At 36.0% G+C, this 19,944-nt stretch overlaps 4 protein-coding genes across 7 annotated transcripts; 1 reads left to right on the plus strand and 3 right to left on the minus strand.

Moving 5' to 3' along the window:
* Positions 1-2,169: 2,169 nt before the first annotated feature.
* ATIPCS3 (Inositol phosphorylceramide synthase 3) lies at positions 2,170-5,831 on the minus strand. Of its 2 annotated transcripts, none has more exons than XM_086255748.1 (11): positions 5,280-5,831; positions 5,086-5,175; positions 4,276-4,362; positions 4,121-4,189; positions 3,849-3,929; positions 3,586-3,657; positions 3,421-3,478; positions 3,219-3,321; positions 2,898-2,993; positions 2,758-2,804; positions 2,170-2,552 (listed from the first exon to the last, which is right to left on the minus strand). In XM_086255748.1, exons 1-11 carry the CDS (start codon positions 5,310-5,312, stop codon positions 2,422-2,424), a joined length of 867 nt encoding a protein of 288 aa, XP_086111874.1. In that variant the 5' UTR covers positions 5,313-5,831; the 3' UTR covers positions 2,170-2,421. The 2 variants fall into 2 exon arrangements, with proteins under 2 accessions (XP_086111874.1, XP_086111876.1); XM_086255750.1 differs by having other exon boundaries at positions 5,294-5,312.
* Positions 5,832-6,260: 429 nt separating this feature from the next.
* LOC147296462 (uncharacterized) lies at positions 6,261-11,328 on the minus strand. Of its 3 annotated transcripts, none has more exons than XM_086255724.1 (3): positions 11,068-11,328; positions 6,880-9,467; positions 6,261-6,776 (listed from the first exon to the last, which is right to left on the minus strand). In XM_086255724.1, the coding sequence occupies exons 2-3, from the start codon at positions 9,388-9,390 to the stop codon at positions 6,480-6,482; spliced, it is 2,808 nt and encodes a 935-aa protein (XP_086111850.1). In that variant the 5' UTR covers positions 9,391-9,467; positions 11,068-11,328; the 3' UTR covers positions 6,261-6,479. The 3 variants fall into 3 exon arrangements, with proteins under 3 accessions (XP_086111850.1, XP_086111854.1, XP_086111859.1); XM_086255728.1 differs by having other exon boundaries at positions 6,880-9,505; XM_086255733.1 differs by lacking the exon at positions 11,068-11,328 and adding an exon at positions 10,293-10,363 and having other exon boundaries at positions 6,880-9,505.
* Positions 11,329-15,965: 4,637 nt separating this feature from the next.
* On the minus strand, positions 15,966-16,704 carry LOC147296463 (18.5 kDa class I heat shock protein-like). Its single transcript, XM_086233083.1, has one exon. It carries the CDS (start codon positions 16,617-16,619, stop codon positions 16,140-16,142), a length of 480 nt encoding a protein of 159 aa, XP_086089209.1. The 5' UTR covers positions 16,620-16,704; the 3' UTR covers positions 15,966-16,139.
* A 2,055-nt stretch (positions 16,705-18,759) lies between these two features.
* LOC147296464 (18.5 kDa class I heat shock protein) lies at positions 18,760-19,506 on the plus strand. The gene has a single exon (XM_086234048.1). It carries the CDS (start codon positions 18,820-18,822, stop codon positions 19,291-19,293), a length of 474 nt encoding a protein of 157 aa, XP_086090174.1. The 5' UTR covers positions 18,760-18,819; the 3' UTR covers positions 19,294-19,506.
* Positions 19,507-19,944: the final 438 nt, after the last annotated feature.

Consider the following 19,944-nt stretch of genomic DNA (forward strand, 5'->3'; position numbering starts at 1 on the left):
TAAAGAACATAGCCACAACTTTCTGCACATTTAATATGAAATTAAAGCATAATGCAGTGGCTTAGCCAGACATGCCTCAAATGATGAAGAAAGCATTCAACCTGATTTCAGGATCTTCTTGACCCACTTTTCCAGCTCGCTTATGCAGGAGAACCTATATATTATACAATTAAGGGTCTCCTTCTTAAGAGATTTTTTTTTTTTTTTAAATAGCAAAGAATATCATATATTGGGACCACTTTGCAATTAGTTATAATGATTTAAACCATCTAATATTTAAATCTTATATATATCTAAGAATCATATTTGCAAAAAATCAACAAAATTAAAATTTATTTGACCATTTGAACATTTAACTTAATACATAACGGTTGGAATCATTAAATTTAATTAAAAGTTGAATTCATATGTAATCTCTTCTATTTCTCATCAAAGAGAGATCCCTCTTTAAAAGTTTTTGTTATATAATTGATATAAAATAGCTGTTTGCAGCCTTAATTTAATATTAGTATGCTAAGATTTCAGCACAGACACAAAGGATGCTCTGGAGGGTGTGCTTGTGAACCGCTTTACATGGGTCAGCAGGATTGTTCTTGGGTTTGGGAAGCATGAGGAGAAAGATAAGTTATTTTTCCTCTTATGAATTAATCTACTCTTTATTATATCCTATATTTAAATGCAAGACCACGTTAGTCCTTGGACCACTTGCATAACATATTCAACAAAAGGTGTCCTGACCATTCATTCAGCTACTTCCTTATTATATCTATTTCAAATTTGGTGGGTGAGGTCAATGATATATCTAAAAACTAAGATAAGGTCCTAAGGCATAGGCATCCAAAGGTTTCGAAGAGGTTAAGGATTTAATTCTCTTTGTATGTTGAAAGATACGTGTGGGCAAGCGGATTCATCATCAAGTACATTTTTATTGAAATGTATAATCCATGATTTAAATTGAGAGTCTAACAACATAACATGTCAAGATAACATTACTCTTTTATTTTATTTTTATTTTTGGCCAGATACCCTTTTATCTTATTAACACACCAAGAATCCAAATTTCAAAAAGAGTATATATCAAAGTTTAATGACTTGAGTTTATATGACCAACAGTTCATAAAATCCCACATCAGCATCACCAAACCCAAATCCACAAGGCACAAAATTAATGGTTGTTTTTCTTTGATTATTTATATAAAGTTATATACACTGACATGATGAGCACAGGATGAAATAAGACTCCACTTATGAGAAACAGGTTTAGGACTAGCCATGGGACATTCACAAATTTGGAAGATTTGAAGGTGAAAACTGAATCAATCGCCAGACCAAAATAAAGTTTGAATTCCATCAATTTACCATCTATTGCTACTGAACTGGAGGAAGCATTGCCAGGCTTTTGAGTTTTTCACCAAAACAGCCCAGAGAGGAAGTCCATGCATATTCCATAATTGCTTTCTTTTTGACATATATGACACTGGTAGGGCTGAACAGAGTAGACATCATGTTAGTACTAAAGTTAGAGCCAAAAGGAGAAGAAACAGTCCCCTCAGATAGCGAAGGAAAACCAAGAGAGGCATGTGATGTAACAAGTGCTGTCTCCAATTGCAAACTTCATACAACCTATGAAAAGAGAATATACATGGAAAAAGGCACTTAAAAGCATGGGGTGGTGGCCCTGGTGGGTCATGGACAAGAAGCATTATTAAATTGCATAACTGGGTCATGCCAACCCTAATTGCCTATGGAGGTAATTACATGTCCCATTGTCCCCTCCTCTAGTTTCTATACCCTTTCAGAATATTAAGCCATCTTGTTCTGTATGTGATACCCAAGGTGCAATGGTCTCTCTCATCTTCCATTCTTCACCCACACACCCTATTTTGTGGACCAAATTTTAAGCAATCATCTTTTTACATGACAACCTGGTGCTCCAAGACAATGACTTGGATTTCAGCCATTATCACCACTTTCCTTGATTCATTTATGTGCATACAATCTCTCTCTAATTCATTTCTATGATGAAGATGATGACGATGCTGACACATGTATACTGCACCAATAAGATATGGGTGACATTCAACAGTGAAAAAAGTGTGACTCAAAATAGATATTAAAATTTAAGACATTCCATTCCATTTCCAGCAATACTACAAATCAGGTTTATCAGCCTCGCTGAGATTGCATCTGTTGAAACAACTTTGGCACATACCTAATACTTTTTACAGAAGCGAAGCCATCTTCAGCTTGTGCTGTTCATCTATGTACCATATATTGCTAAATGCTAAGTATGTTCCTATCTGGAAACTTTTGATTTATCTGTCCTACAATCTGGAGACATGCATTACACACAATTGAAATCATTCACAAAGTGAAGTCAAACTGGATAGGACAATAAAAATATTTACTGGTTTTCCAGACTCAAGTGGTAATGTCAGCTGAATTTCCATCAATGAATTTTTCACGCTCTTCTCTGTTCCTGCTATCCTTGTCTCTGGTGCTCATTGGTAGTAGGGGTGGAGATGTAGAACCAAAGGACCGATCGGGCAATTCTATGAAGGAGAAAATAGAGTCAACACATACATAGCATTAAGTATTATGAAGTGTAATGCCTACTGAAACTTCTGTTTTGTTCTAAATATATGAAAATGAATACTTTAGACATCTTTAGGTATACAACTGAAAAAATGGAATCCAGAACGAATTTCACCCACATTTAGTAGGGAAAGAAGATTATTGGAATTGCATTTTGCTAACCTGGCAATTTTTGGTCAACAAAGAATACTACCAAATTTACAGTATACCTGCATGGGAATAAAACAATTTATGTTTGACAAGTAAATTATAAGATATTCCAGTAGAGTATTCTGAGGAGCATAACGAAATCCATCTCTTACCAGGCAACAACAATGTCAACAGTGTAATGCTTGTGAGATGCTAGAATCAGGAGGCTCAGAATCACAGCAACTAACCAAGCAAACTGCTTAATGCACCTGTAATGATAAGCCACAGAAGTATGAACAAATTTAAAATTATTAGTTTATCTATTTAGCAAATATCCTAAAGTGAAAATGACTATATGATTGATGCCTACACTCCTCTGACATCACTTTTTCCTTCCTATAACTCACTAAACACAACCCACCAGATATTGAAGAACATAAATGAGAACCATATGCACCTGATAGAAAAAAGATGCTTCTAATAATGATTTTTACCTCTTTGTTCCATATTTCTGATATGTGCGCACAAATACTAAAGTAAAAATCATGTGGGATGAAAAAATCAAATCACCACAACCATACAGTATGCCTCGAGGAACTGCACATTCATATAAATTATATAAGTATCAGGGCTATTATGATTTATGAAGATAATGAAGCATTAAACCTGACAAATAAAAGAAGGAATGATTTAAACCAATTAAGAGCACTTCAAGTGCACTCTCTGGAGGGGGCAGCCTGGCAAGTTTTGAGCCCTGAAAGAGACAGTTGTACCTGATTGTAAAACATCGTTTTAATTAAAGAACTTAATGATTCTTGATAACATTCAACAACAACAATTGCTAGCTTCTATAAAATTTACCTCACGACAATGATAGTTTGGACCAGGAAGCTGAGTGGAGTAGAAAGTGATGATCCGGAGAATTTGAGACACCTAAACAAAATGCAAAATATACCTAAGGGGATTGTCAGAAGATATAGCAGGACAACCTAAGATATTGTTAAGTCCATTGTTACATGAAATGCAACAAGCCAGTTCCATGAAATGAAATTGACCCTTAAAAGGGTATATGCAAGCACATTTAAACAATAATAACAATATTGATAAATATCATCTGTAATTACCGATAAATAAGCAAAAACCCTGCACCATATCAGAACTGTATAAATCTTTTTGCTCTGGGAAACAAAAGGGTGAAAAGTCCACTGCAACAGAATAGGCACAATATTAGCCCAATCAACAGCTGAAAACTTCAGATTAGGATGCTACCAAACTTCTACAGGTAATTAGGAGTAAACTTTGAAGAAATTAAAAAAACAAGCACTTCAAAAACAAGAGAGACAAGTCCCGGATAAAATTAAGGTAAATGTTAATTTTAGCAACCAAAATGACTTACCAAGAGAAAGGAGAAAAAGATGACAGCAAAGAGAGTCTCACTCAGATAAGTTTTGCCTTCACCAAGTTCCTTAGATAACACAAAACAATAGAAATGTGACAAATGTTGCATTAAACATTGAAGCATCCAAATAAAATCCTGAAAAGTATACCCACTGGGAGGAAAAAGAAACCAGCATCCTGAAGTATTGGCCCTGGCCGATGTAAATAATGAACTCCGTGAGCAGCTAGTCCATGAAGATACTGTTAATAAAAACAAAACTCCTAGATAAGCATCCAACCAATTAACAACTCCCACATGATATCTTGGCAATTACCATAAACATCCCACCCAGGGAAAAACAAAACACGTTAAGAAAAAGCCTAAGAAGAGGGAGAATAATTTTTGGCTTAGAACATAATTTATGTGCAACACAGGACAGTCTTGCATCAATAAGAGCAAGCATGGTTCTTGTGAATTATGTGAATTAAACACTTTTTGGGAAAGAAATAATGTGAATTAAATCAAAACCATTCAATCCACTAAAGACTCGGAATCATTAATCATAGTTAGGCAGAAACTAAAAGTCTATTCTGATAAACAATCTATTTTGTGCCCAAAAGGCAAAAAATTTAGCAGCAGCATATAGTAAAGCCAAGAACAAGGAAATACCAAGAAGTGCTATAAGCCTAAACCAATCCACTGGAATTCAATTTAAAGACCCCCTTTTAAAACATCACAATACTGCAGCTAGTATATTAGTAGTAGCTCTCAAAAACATCCTGCACATAATTACTATAATCATATCTGTTCCTATAATTCCATATAATTATATAATTTACAAATCATATAATTATTTATGTAGCATAAGCTTCCAGCAGGTCACAAGGTACATAAACATTCTATGCAAATTAATTGCAAAAAATACGTACTTCAAGAAATTACCATAGAGAAAATGTCTGAAACAGAGAGAGAGAGAAGTAAACCTGAGAAATGAGGCCAGCAAGAAAAAACTTCCAATTTCCCGCAAGTAGCGAAATTTCAGTTGACGTCTCTGCGCATATTTTCCTCCATAGCTTCACATTTTAAACATCAAAATAATCAAAATTGGGACTGGAAAAAAAAAAAAAAAAAAAAAAAAAAAAAGGCCAACAACAACAATGGCGGACATGATCATAACCTTAGAAGCCTCACGAGCATAGATAAACGGCATTTTGGGATACGAGGTTAAAGCTCGTCATCAAACAGCATTAAAAACTCCAAATAAACCGTTCTAAATTCGAATTTGAATCGTCCAACGTGATAATTAAATTTAACAAAACATAATTGAATTTCAAAAATTAGGTTTTGGGATAGAATTGGAATCTAATCTAATCCACCAACTGATTTCACCTAATTCAAATCTTAACAAAACCTCTGTGTGTGTCAGTCTTGATCTCGGAGGTGGCAGTTGAGAGAAGGTTAAACAAAATACTTGCAACAAAAGGTTTAAGGTAATAATATATTATTTAAAAAACTCATATTAAACTTTTTCTTTTTTCTTTTGCTTTTCTGTGTTAGCAATCTGCATGATGTGTCAAATGGGCCTTGTTTATTCAGCGTCAAACTTTTTTTTTTTTTTTTGGCCACAATAATGACCAAATGCAACTCATATAGTCATATACAATAATATTATTGGATACAATAATAATGAATTGTAAACATGGTAGTGTCCCAGTTCCATGCATTGCTATATATATTGTATAGGAGGCATCACTTTTGGCTTTCCTCCTAAGCTAGTGCTGCATTCAGGAAGAAGCAAGCCAGTTTTCCTTACCGGTGCAGCCAAGAAAGCCAGCTTAATACAGTTTCTCTGAGCACCCCACCATTTCAATACACTCCTTGCGCGTGTGTGGTGCTGTATGGTACTATATGTGTGTGTGTGTGTGTGTGTGTGTGTGAGAGAGAGAGAGAGAGAGAGAGAGAGAGATCCCTTGAAGTTTGATATACATAAATTTGTTAAGTCACGCATGGAAAGCAATGAAGATGGAAAATGCACGCCAAATAAGTAACCACGGTGGAAAATAAATAGCCTGCGGCCGTGGTTGGCCTCATATTTCCATTTCAGGAAGGGGCTTGCACCCAATACTTTCCCAGAAAATTGAATTTATTAAAATGCAAGTGGAAAATAACATACTACTCACTTATCATTATATGCACATTTAAATTGATGAAACAGTTCACCTCAGGACACATTTGATCCACTCCTGGCATCTAAAGTAACCGGTGGATCCAGGGCTCCTGTTATCTTTCCGGGGAAATTAAATTAAAAATACAATACGAGTGAAGGCGCCAACTGCAGATTTTGTACAGTGCCATATGAGACGTAATCACCGTAAAACTAGACCCTCCCAACTGGAGAAAGGGGGGGATATGAGACATATCTTGCAGGAACTTCCCCTTCAATTCGATTTGGAGCACTTATTCCATCATTTTGCACTAATATGGTTTCCCCAGAAGTTTTTTCTTCAAACAAGTTCCTTGATTCTGAGAACTCACATAGATTCCAACTGTCTAATACTGCTATACAAATGGAGAATGCTTGTAAAATTGAGAATGAAGAATTGAACTCAACTGAATAGATCCCATCCTTGAATGGGACAAAACTGAAAGCAGGCTGGTTTTCCTGTAATCCTCCCTGTGGATATATATTGAAAGCAAAAGGCAACATCAGTTGGGAATTTTCAGCATAAAATGGAAAAATGGAAAAGGATCAGCCTGGTTCAAGGAAAACACCATACCTGAGGGAAAAGCTCAAACCGATCTGTGATGGGACAGACCTTATGTGAAGTCAATTTCTCACCTACTTGATTCTGATTATCAAATATCCTAAGTTTGCAACCCAAATCCCAACCTCCACAGTCACATAATCCACCTGAATTCCAACGTTCAATCAGTGATGATGGTCCTCCATTACTCGGTAGACTATGGACACCACCTGGAAGTATGACTGTTGTGCTCATGAAGCCTTGACTACCAACAAAAGGCTTACTCCGTACATCTTCCCCAGAATAAGAATGACGTCTCACCCTTGACAAACACTCTTTTGAACCAACAGCAGGCAAGTTACTAAAGTCATCACTATGGTGCCAGTCCGCAGTGGATTTCATATTGATCTTTCTTGGGGTTTTGACAACTCCAGCTGCAAGCTCATCATTTGGCTGGAAGTCTGGGGTTTGACAATCAGCCTGTCTCAGGCTTACAGAAAACAAAACAAACTCTCTCACACTAAATTGATCCAGTCTAATCGAATCAGGAAACTGAGAACCAGAAACCTTCATTTGAGCAACAACATTACGGATGTATTCATGACCTTTGCCTTTCCTGCCTTGATTTATCCAAGTTCCATTCTTTTTCTTGACTTCCCGGATACTGAAGAATGTATAGATGCAGCTGCAATCATCCTTTCTCGAGGTATTTAACTTCTTCATTGTGGCTGCAAGGATGTCAGTGTCATTGTCAACAGCAAATGTGAACAGGGGAAGGCCATTCTTAACTGAAACTCGTAAAAGAGCTTGAGCTGCTGGTGGTCTACTGTTCTTTTCCTTAGATGACTCATTGACATTAATTTCCCTACAACCAGGCATGCCTAGCTTAACTTTCCCTGGCTGCTCAGACAAAGAATCCACCTGCCCCTCAGATGATTTACAAGCCTTATTTGTTGACATGGAATCTTTCCCAAATGGCTCCACTAAGTGATGGCAGTTTGCCACCTTTGGCTTTAGCAGTGGATCCAGTAACCTTCTCAGAGGGCTGGACCTAGCTCTGCCAGTGGCATTGGACTTATCATTGTCTGAAGTCATGGTATTCTCCAAACCAGGTTTAGCTGGAAAAGTTGTTGAGCTCAGCTGCTGTGTGTCTAAACAGTCTTTAGAACTGGAACTTTTACTCATCTTACCCACACCAATGCTTAATCGGCGAAAAGGTGAAGAGCTTCTTACTTTTTCAGCAGTTGCTTTGCTTGGTTTTAAATCGGATCCTTTATAAGGCTCATTTACAGTTGAAGATGTGGATACTGCTGTTGTGTTTTTTCCTTCTAGAATTCTGCCTCTGGATGGGTTCATTCTTGTTTTAGCTGATTGTGATGCAGAGCTAAGTGTATTAGATTGAAAGCTGACACTTGCTGCATCTGGAGAGCCAAGCTGTTTTACCCCAGAGTGTTTACTTTCAACTTCAGAAGGAAAATGGCATGAGTGTGGGAAATCAGAATTGAGCTCTGCATGGCAGGCCTCCTTAGGTCTCTGTCGGAAGCTTCTTCGAGTTGTTTGTGGTACTTTTTGACCAAGCACTGTTGTTGAATCAGAAATGTGGGAAACCCCAGAATGATTGTTTTCAGGGAGATCCCTAGGCAAAAGCAGAACAACTTTCTTGCATCCTTCAGAGATACCTAGTTCAAAATTCTCTGAATATGGCTGCTGTAATTTATCTGCTTTCTTCATAAATTCACCATCTTGAGTCTTTTTCTTTGCCTTTATATGTGTAGCCATTTCAAAATGCGGGCAAGTTTGCGAACTTCCTTTTTCTGGCTCACTTTTTGGCCCTGAATCTTTTCTCTTGCACTGTTCCACCTTGATGTCTATATGGCTTTTGCAGAAAGACTTATCTGTTCCAATGAACTTTTCCGACCTATTCAAGGTGTTACTCTGGTCAGCTTTAAGATCTTGAAATTTTCCAATCCTTTCTCTAAAGGAGTTGACAACTTCAGAATGGCCTTCCATTGGAGATGTAATGAAATGAGATTGCAGTGATGGGCGGTGCATCCTAGGACGAGCAGGAGAACAACTGTGACCTCTGCTAGAATGGGTAGATGATCCATCTGTTGAAAAATATGAGGTCGTATTACTACTGGATGGTGAACACCTGCTACTTCTATATGGCATCTGTGTATGGCTATACTGCCATTTTTGTAAGCGCCCCCAGTTGAGGACCCCAACATTTAAAACTTTCTCCTGGAGGTTTTTTCCTCTCTCAAGATAACTTGGCAACTTTGACATGTACTTAACTAGTTCGTCTGCTTCAGTTGTCTTTCTATCAATCCGTTGCTTTCGGTGGTTCCCAACAGAATCAGGTGGGACATCTTTTACATTTTTGGTAATAACATGATGGAGATCAGCATAGGACAAACTAGGCTTTTCTGATTTAAACTTGTCTTGTAGATTTATGCTTGTGCCTGCTTGGCGCAATATTTTTCCAGTTGTTCCCAGAGATTGTTGATCATTGGAATTCCTTATGGATTCTAAATAGCCATCCATGGTAGTATCTGCAAAGGCCTGGGTTATCGTACTTGGAAAATCTTGCTACAAGGAAGCTCCATATGCATCTTATTCAACTGTACATTTCGGTTGATTCACAAAAATGCAGGTCAGTCTGAAGATAAAATAAAGGAAAAAATGAATACAGCCCAAAAAATTGAAATACTAAAACAAGGTTTTCCAAAATAAAATGAAGGTAATGCTAAAATGAATACTACATATAATCCTAAAAAAAAAAAAAAATGCACATAGACATGCTAAGTAGACTTTTCTTTTCAGTAACTATGTTAATAAAAAACTGGAACTTTCCCCTTGAAGTTTAAACAAGTCAAGAAGCAAAGTAACAAAGTCACAGCCTTTAAACAATAAATAATTTCCAGAAATACTATTATACTAAGTAGACTTTGCTTTTCTCACTAACTATTTGGTTAATTGACATATAAAATTTTCCCTTTGCACAAGTCAAGAAACAAAGTAACAAAGTCACAGCCCTCCCTCGTAAAGCCACCAAAAAAAGGTCTCCCCCAATAACTTTTCTCAACATTTTAGACTTACTTAAGTGTCATTTGAACATGAAACACATTCTAACATTGCAGTATTCACTGTGATAACACCAGAAAAGTCTATATAGTTCTGTCGTTCTGGAATCTATCAAAAATGAAAATTCTACTTTTCAGGAAACTTCATATTAGAAAAACAGGAGAAACACAATACACTAGGTATCTTGATTCTTCAATCTTCACGTTCGGGCAGCATACATAGTTTATTAACTAATGCAGTTAATTCCCATAAAGTAGTTAAAGACCATCATCTAGTTAGTATGTTTCGAATGCTACTCATAAACTCATCCAACGCAAGCAGCCAAGAAAATAGCTCTCAGACTAAGATATTTCAAATCTTACGATCACAAGGAGAAAATGGCAGTCAGATGGTCTTGAGTTATCTCTGCTCGAAAAGTATCTAAACGATTGGGCAACTTGAGTGGGTTTCACTTTCCTATTAGCTACAAATACACTGCCTTTAATTGTTATTTCACAACATAAAGTTGCGAAAAATTGTCGTCCACATACCTCAACTAGGCTAAGAACTAGGTACATTGCATAGATATTAAACTATCCATCAATTCACAAAGTTTATAGTGATGGTGAAAACAGACTTTCGTGGCGCGAAATTGAAACTTGGTGCAATAAGACTTTTGGGGACGGGGTATATGGACAAAGAACAAAGCAGGGAAGCATACTCAAGGCCAGGAATATGGTGGTCCATGAACACCCCAATCTCAAAAATTCAAGATAAGGTAAAAACGAACTGTCACCGTCATCGTCATTGTCGCCGCTAAGCTTGCTTTCATAGCTAACGGAAAAGACAAGGCTCGCCAGCTATTCAAAACTAGAGCGCTCTAATTTTTCAAAATTTCAAGGAAGCTCATCCCCGTTTGGTTATTATAAAATATTAATAGAAAAGGAAGTGCTTTTCTTTTTCTCACACTTCCCCAGCTTCCAAACAGCGAGTAAATTATTAAAACTATCAAATTCCGAGCTAGAAGAAAACGCAAAACTAGAAAATAAACCAAGCACAAAAATCAAAGAAACAACAACAAAATTAGAAAGTTACAATCCAAGGCAAACGAAATCTCTTGCTTAACGAACAGAAAATCATCATAGGCATAGTACTCACCAGAGTGTGAATCTTGGTCATGCAGAAGCAGGAAACGCCATTAACGGAAACCACTACCGACTCGGAGACGAAGCAATACGTGTCGGTGGTTCATAGGCGTGTGAAAGGACAGAGATCAAAGAAGAAGTAGAGGCAGAGTTCAGCCTCGTAATCCCAAATGCTTGCCTTTCTCTTCCCCAAACTCCAACGCCTCTCAGAATCTGAGGCTAAAAAACTCACACTCAGAGCTTCAGAGCTTCAGAGAGAGAGAGACAGATTGTGTTACGGTGAATGTGAAAGAGTGTCTGTGTGTGGTATTTTCTGGCTCGAGCTAATTTGTTTTGTATTGTAAGGTACAAACAGGCAAAGCAGAGAGAAAGCAGATCGTTTTCATCCGACGGCTAAAAGGAAGACCGGATAATCGGGCGGTCACATCAGAGAGGCTCCTTGAAGAAAGACAGTATGTTCCTGGGCCCCACTTTGAAGGCCACTATATTTTATTTTATTTGTTCCCACCTGTTGATCTCGTAGGATCCATTATTAAATCTTTGGTAAAAACTGTAGGCCCATCCTTAATTGGATATTAATTTTGCTAAATATTCTTTCGTTTTCTCCTGTCTAACTTTTAGCTATTTCCTATGATTCTATGAAAAATGACGCAAAAAAAAAAAAGCAAAAATTTTTATGTATAATTATTTTATTCTTCGGTGTGGGTGTCTACAAGATTTATTGCCTCTTATTTCCAATAGTGTTGAGAAACATGGTTATAATGATGAGGTAATTAATTCTTGTAGAAAAATTATGGAATTACACTTTTATTGTGGTAACATTTCATAGATTTACAATTGGCTCTACAAATTTAGAATCCTAGCACTACTTGATTGAAGCAATGTTAATGTAGTTGTAGGAAAGCTTTTTTTCCCCCCTTTTTAGCTAAAATCTCAAATAATAATGTAAATCACAAAACATATGTGATGATATCTTTTACTTTTCGTACTCGATTATCGATTATTGTTACAGTTACACATGGACTAAATATCAAAGTGATTGCCTTTTTTTAATCCCAAAAAGATGAAAGAGGATATGCTTTTGATCCAGCGCCTGCGTTTAAAGGGGTCACTTTAATCTCAAAAGGGGGATCAAACAAAGCAGTAGGAAAAAAAAGAACAAAGGAAAAGGGATAAGGCTCTGGTGAGAAAGGTAAGTAATAAAATAGGACTTAGGAGCCCAAAGTAGTTGAAAAGGGGATTAAAGGCTTTAAAGCCTTAACATCATCATTTCAAGTTAGATCCAAGACTATCTTGATTCTATGTTGAAATGATCAGATGCATTATACACATATAGTTGGTTCGATGATGGCCATCATTCATGAAAAGTTTGTTTATTTATACAAGAATGATGTCTATATATAACCTTTTTTATTTAAATGAAAGATTTAGAATTAAATTTTTATTGCGAGTATGATGATAAAGTATTAAGTTATTGAACATCTGTATTCTCAATTTAAATGATATGAAAAGTGAAATAAATACTAAAATCTAAACTAAATTTCTCTCAAAATATTATATATATGTATATCCATATGCCTATATATAATTGCCATATTGACTACATATAATTCATGAACTTTTAACTTTGTTTTGAGTGTTACCACTTGAGCAATATATTTCATCATGAATGAAATATGACTAAGGTGAGAAAATTTCAAGTGCTAGTTGACAACATATTGTAAAATGATATTGTTGTCTCTACTAAATTGTCCACTAATTAGAGACTAAAAATGATCATGCAATATATTCATTGCATAATATAATAAGTATACTTAATATGTTGTACAATGATATTGTTGTCTCTACTTATATGTTGTAATCATGCATACCCAATAGGCAATAGGAAGCAATGCAAGCCCAAAAGGCAATAGGCAAGAGCCTACGATATTTCCTTTTCCAGTTTCATATCAAACATATAAGGATGAGTCTGCTGATTGCCAGACTGGGCTTGAAATTTTGGAAGTGGTCACATGGGGTTGAGCCTGAATTTGGACAAGTACGTCCAAAGGAATTGACATCCAAGTTGATTCTTTTTTTCTGAGCCATGAAAAACACAAATTTTTGCCACTTTGGAAATTATGCAGATTTATCGCTTTCCTTATGCGTATCTCTTTGGGGATTTGAACGTCCAATCGATTGGGTAAGTTGGGATGAGTCATGAGAATTGAAAACAAATATGAAACCAAGAAAAAAGGCTATTATTTCCTCAGTTTTTCTCTAGAGTGAACGCGGTGCACTTTTTTTTCTTTTTTATGTGGATTCTCATTGTTGAGTGCTCGATACAATTACCGATTACTTGGTAGTGAATTTTTTATAACAATCGAACATTGTAATAAGCATTCAACACCGTTTCTTCAGTTAATTTTTTAGAATACTTTATTAACAGTTCACTTCATATTTTTTGAGAATGTCAACTGAGACTTGTAAAGACTGACCAACAAATCATGATTTGTTATACTCTTTAGAGAAGAAGAAAATGACAATATCAAGTGCTTAGAGACACTTCTAAATGCTCGACACTGAAAATCTATGAAAAAGAAAAAAGATCGTATGACCGCTCTAGAGAAAGACTGATTATTTCCTATAGATCACGGGTACATCATATAGCAAATAAGATTACGATAAAAAATAAAAGAGTTAATTGTTTAGAATTACTTTTAACAAAATAATAATAATAATGCATATCCACACTATGTGTCCATTATCATTGGTACCTCTGAAATCTTTTCTGATCCTTGAAGTTGGTCAAACGAGATGGGTTCTCATCTGTCCCTCATTCATGTCGGTGCAGTCTCGACGGTTGATTAAGCAAATATACATCATCTGTACGGTAGATATACGAATTGTAGTTTATGAGTAATGGGTCCTCATCTGTCCCTCATTCATGTGTTTGTTTTTATGTTTCTTTTTCAATTATCTTATTTTATTTATAATAGTTTTAATAATCATTTTTAAATGTTTTAGTGTCTTTTAATTATTTTTATCCATATGACGTAGATTTTATGCCATGTCAATAGCAATAAAGATGCCACATCAGCAATTAACGATTATTTTAACGGAAAAGATAACAAATGTATGAAATTGATACGAATTGAAAATATATTATATTAAAACTTTTTAAAATTGAAGTACCAAATTGAAACACAAAATATAATTGAGGTACTAAAATGTAATTTACTCTTATATTTATATTATTAGTATAAATGGCCAAAAAAAAATAATATATGAGTATAGCATTACTCATACTCGTCATTTGTCAATGAGAATGGTACAAACCTCTTTAACATTTCAGACAACTTATTATGTATTTGAGAATGCTATGGATCATTTAATTGTAAATGATTTTAACTCACAAATGTTGATAATGAGAATTATAAACGGCTCTTTAGTAAACATGATTCGTAACAATTTGTTATGTGTGAGTAAAAAATAAAACCTAATAGTATATATACATGCCCTATATTGTCAAACTCCCCTTATAAAATATCCATGGATCATACAAAGACTATTATAGTTCTGTTGTACTTTTTTGTCATATAAAAGTAATTGTTTTTTTTTTTTTTTTTATAGAATGAAAATTTGTTTTGTCCTTAGTGGGGTGAAGGGTCAGAGAGAATATACATTCATTTGGAATAATGATTTGACTGCATACATCATACATGCATTAATTGAAAACATATATTATGCATTTAAAATTTAATCTAATTAGATAGAGTCATCATCACAATCACAGATATTGAAACTTAATTTGTGATACATTATAAAATTTTATATGGTATAAAGAGACCGCCAAGTATACAGATAAAATAGATAGACAGAGACGTCCATTATGTTAACAATCACTCCTTTGGTGAAATGTAATACTAGTAAAAGACATCTGAGTACAGAGTACATGTGTGCTCAAATATGTGAAAAGCAGTGCGGCACCAATTGGCCTCCTGAGATATAATGCTACAGTCAAAAATTGCAGTCAAATTGTAGGTGATATCCTAACACTCTTTCAAGCTATCAAATTGCAGTGAAAAATTTACATCTTACTAAATACATGAACGGCCAGTTCAGTTGCAACACATCCAAAGGTCCAAAACGAATAAGGAGGGCTGTAACTTCTATGGGTTGAGATTTAGGTCTAGGTCTAGGACCTGTGAAACAAATCATTTTCCATCTGCCAACAAAACCCACGAAATTTATCATTTGAACTAAAGCTGAATTAACAACATGAAAAATGTTTCCATGTGTAAAAAGAAAAATTAGAGATCACTTCGATACAAGAATATGCTATTCAACATCAGTTTCAAACCAAGTGGTCCAGCCAGGACTTACATAATGGAGGTTTTACATATGCCTTGGTTTGAACCTGGTTGTTTGTGAACAGCATTCCATCATGGCATCATGTCAGAGACAATGGTGCGTGTGCTTTAATTTAAAAGCTCACCAATGCCCCATATGGCCAACACAATTTTGTTCTCTTTTTGAGACTAGATCGCATTAGTTTACATTATTCATCATAAAATCCGAAAAGAAACATATGCAATTCAAAAATGAAGGAACCCAAAAAGCTACAAAAGCTTGTTCAGGAATGCGTTCATTGGATTGAAAAAAAAAAAAAAAAAAAAAAAAAAAAAAAAAAAACAGAGCACATTCGTTCAAGCCCAACAAACAAAGTGTTAGCCTACTGGCATTTACAAACCCCCAACCAAAGACCCAAATCGACCATGTATTACTAGCATTAGCTGCATTACAGAATATGAATTAAAGTGCTCGAACCCATCATTAGCAAAACACCATTAAACAATATCAAATTGAAAATGTAGAGATCATAAATTTGCGAAATTGAAAACGCACAAGTCATAATTTTACTAGAAACGCCACTTTTCATTAATTTGAACATGCATTACACTTGACACACATATAATGACACAGACTCATAAATGGAATGACATTCAAATTCAATTCCAACATATCCATGACTCTGACACTCAGAAATATTATTCCTAAGACACATAATAGGGATGACAGAGTACTAGAGACGATCTTAGTTTCTCAATTTGAACCAGAGATTTCAATGGCTTTGACATCAGGCTTTTTGACCTCCACCTTAGGAACTGTGACACTCAGAACCCCATTCTCCATAGAAGCCTTAATCTGATCCACCTTCGCATTCTCAGGAAGCCTAAACCTCCTCGAGAACTTGCCGCTGCTACGCTCAACCCGGTGCCACGTGTCGTTCTTGTCCTCCTTCTCTACGTTCCTCTCTCCACTAATCTGAAGCACCCTGTCGTCTTCAATCTCTACCTTCACCTCTTCTTTCTTCATCCCCGGGAGGTCAGCCTTGAACACATGGGCTTCTGGGGTCTCCTTCCAGTCCACCCTAGTGTTCACAAAAGCTGAATTTTCCCGGGAAATTTCAGGGAAAGTGGACAGTGATGATGAGGGGAATGGGAGATCCTTGAATGGGTCCCAGAGATCGAGAGAGAAAGGATCGAAGAGGCTGCTGCGTCGAAAGTTGGGAATGAGTGACATTGTGGAAACTTTTGGGATTGTTTGGATGCTGAGAAAGTTTGAGTACTTAGTCGTTATAGAGTCTCTGATTCGCTTCACGTGTTGGGGAAGGGAGGGCTTGTTCGTATTTATATAGAACCCAAGAATGTTCTAGTACATACTGGGCCTTGAAAACGTCGCGTGATTTTCTATCGAACTGTCTAGGACTCTTGAAAATCATCTATGGGCCGTGGGCTTCATTACGGGCTCATAGATCTAAGACTATCATGATTTTATGTTGAAATGATGGGATGCATTTAGACACTTATAGTTGGTTCTATGATGGCATGCATACCCAATAGACAATAGGCAGAGGCTACGAGAATTGCTGCTAATTACACACTCATTTTCTTCTCAATTCTTACTACACATTCTTTACTCTTACGCATCTAATATATATTTTTTAAAAATTTCTCACTACACAATTTTAAAATTCTCAAATAACATTAAAAAAAAAACTCTAAGAAACCCCAGTACCCGACCCACCCCCTTCACACCCCGCCGGATTTGTCACTGATCCCCTTCACTTTCCTTATGCCTATCTCTTCATTAGGGGATTTGAATGTCCAATGGATTGAAAATAGTTTAGTTAGAGTTTATACATGCCGTTAGATAATAGATTAGTATTAACGCAAACGAAAATTAAGCACAATAGATTATTGAAAATAGTTATAATATAGTTCATACGTCACCAATGGAGATTTTGGTATACTACCAATTTGCATTTATAACCAAATTTGCAATAGGCACATTACAAAGTAATCATTTTCTTTTTGTTACATCGAAGGAATGTAAATCTTAAATCTGTCCTGCTAAACAAAACTTAAATCTAGTTTTGCCCTCTGTACTGTGAAGTCTGTGCCTATCAGTGGGGTTGGGAATGGCATGGGAAGGTGGTTGACAATGAACACTGCAAGAAACACAAAGGATATGGCTGGGTGCACTCAAGAAGACAAAGAGACCTTGAGGAGCTTGCTCAGGCTGACAATCTTGGAGAACCATGAAAGGGGAAAAAAATAAGCTAGATTTGATGAAGGCATACATGTTGTTTGCTTTGGGAGCGAGCAATTTCAGAAATGGATAATAAGTTTCGTTTATAAGGACTTTATAATCATGGTAGGGTGCTCACTCAAAAAGATAATGAGGTCGAAGACCTTGCAGAAAAGAGTGTATAAGTGTATAACCATAGAAGGAACATTTCCTCCACATTTTGCAAATCTAGACTCACTTCTTAAAAAACACTTAATACTAAAAATAAGTTTTTCCTTGAAAATAAACAATTGTGAAAATTCTCCCAAAATGGCTTCTCCCTTGTTCTAGTAGTCCCTTTAAGGATCTTTATAAAGGTTAGTCATATACTAGATGATGTCCTCGGGACATGCGTTAATTGCCCTCACTTCCATGCGACTCCCATGTCGTTCCTACCATGGTATTTTGAACATTTCACTCACTTATCATGATTTTCATTTGAAAGAAATTGTTTTTTTTGTGGTCGAATTTGAATGAGTTATCATGATTAATATTTGAACATGTAGTGAAGGTGGATAGGATAATAGATTAGAATTAGGTTAATTATTAAATTCCATTGTGTCCAATATAATAAAATAAACATTTGAACATGTCACATTTTTACGACTTTTAACCTTTGTAATTAATTTTTAATTACTAGACTTTGAAATTAAAGTTAGTCTTATAATTAACCCCAATTAATTACTAGACTCTGAAATTTAAGTTAGTCTTATAACCAACCGCAATTAATTATTAGACTCATAAATCCACTAATTAATTTACTTAATTCATGATTAAGCATATGTCAACTAATTAACTTGGTAATTAGTGATCATTTTAATTTCCTTTACTTACCTTTTTTATTCTTTCTTTTTATAAATTTTTTCTTTTATCTTAGTTGTTGTGCCCCCAGTGGTCCACTCCACGACTCGTAGAATAGCCTAGAATAAAGCCCGCGGCCCATAGGTTCTCAAGAGTGCTAGAAAGTTCGAGAGAAAATTACACAACATTTCTAGGCCCAGCGTGGTTTGACTAGAAAAACACTTGGGCTCCTTATAAATACGCAACCAACCAATCTGTGAAGCGAAGCAGAAATCTGTAAGACTGTAACGACTCCATACTCAAACTTTCTCAGCATCCAAACAATTTTCAGACAAACCCAACAGTTTTCATAATGTCGCTCATTCCCAACTTTCGACGAAGCAGCGTTTTCGACCCATTTTCTCTCGACCTTTGGGACCCATTGAAGGATTTTCCATTTCCTTCCTCATCCCTTTCCTCTTTCCCTGAATTTTCCCGGGAAAATTCAGCTTTCGTCAACACGAGGGTGGACTGGAAGGAGACCCCAGAAGCCCATGTGTTCAAGGCCGACCTTCCAGGGCTGAAGAAAGAAGAGGTGAAGGTTGAGGTTGAAGACGACGGAGTGCTTCAGATCAGTGGGGAGAGGAACGTAGAGAAGGAGGACAAGAATGACAAGTGGCACCGAGTCGAGCGGAGCAGCGGCAAGTTTTCTAGGAGGTTTAGGCTACCAGAGAATGCAAAGGTAGATGAGATTAAGGCTTCTATGGAAAATGGGGTTCTCAGTGTGACGGTTCCTAAGGCGGAGGTCAAAAAGCCTGATGTCAAAGCCATTGATATCTCTGGTTGAGTTGAGAATTCTCTACTCATCGCCGTGTGTCTTAGGAATAAGAGCGTCAATAACTGCATGCCTTTGTAATTCCATGCGAGAGTTTGTGTCATTGTGTGTCTTGTAAAATTGTGGGTTTCACATTTTAAATTTTGTTAATTTTCTGTTCAAACACTTTGATTCATATCTAAATCCTGTAATGACTCTGTTTCTTATCCTTTCTTTTTCAATGCAATGAACCCAATTACCTGATCTAGCTGGGTAACTTTTGTGTATGTGTTTCTTTTGGGATTTAGGATGAATAATGAAATACTAATGCATAGTCTGAAAAAAAGAGGACAAAATTGTGATGGGAATCTGTGAACATATATGCGTGGTTGGTTTTGGGGATTGCTTGGTTCCTTACCAAATGCCAGTACCTATGTGCTCTGTTTTTTCTACTTTCAATCCAAAAGAACCATACAGCCTCAAATTTTGCTCCCATTTTGTTACTCAAGCCCTCTGGTCAATCGCTGTTGTCCGCTTGGGGTTGGGTTTCGTCAGGAAAATAAAAATTATAGTATAAGAAAAGTTAGATAAAAATACATTAGAAATTTAGAAGTTGGCAATTTGCTTATGATAAAAATGCGTTCGTGTAGTGAACAGATAAAATAAAGAGGTTGCTATATGCAC

This window comes from Dryas octopetala, chromosome 1 (assembly GCF_963921425.1).
Source record: "Dryas octopetala chromosome 1, drDryOcto1.1, whole genome shotgun sequence".
Classification (NCBI taxonomy): Eukaryota; Viridiplantae; Streptophyta; class Magnoliopsida; order Rosales; family Rosaceae; genus Dryas; species Dryas octopetala.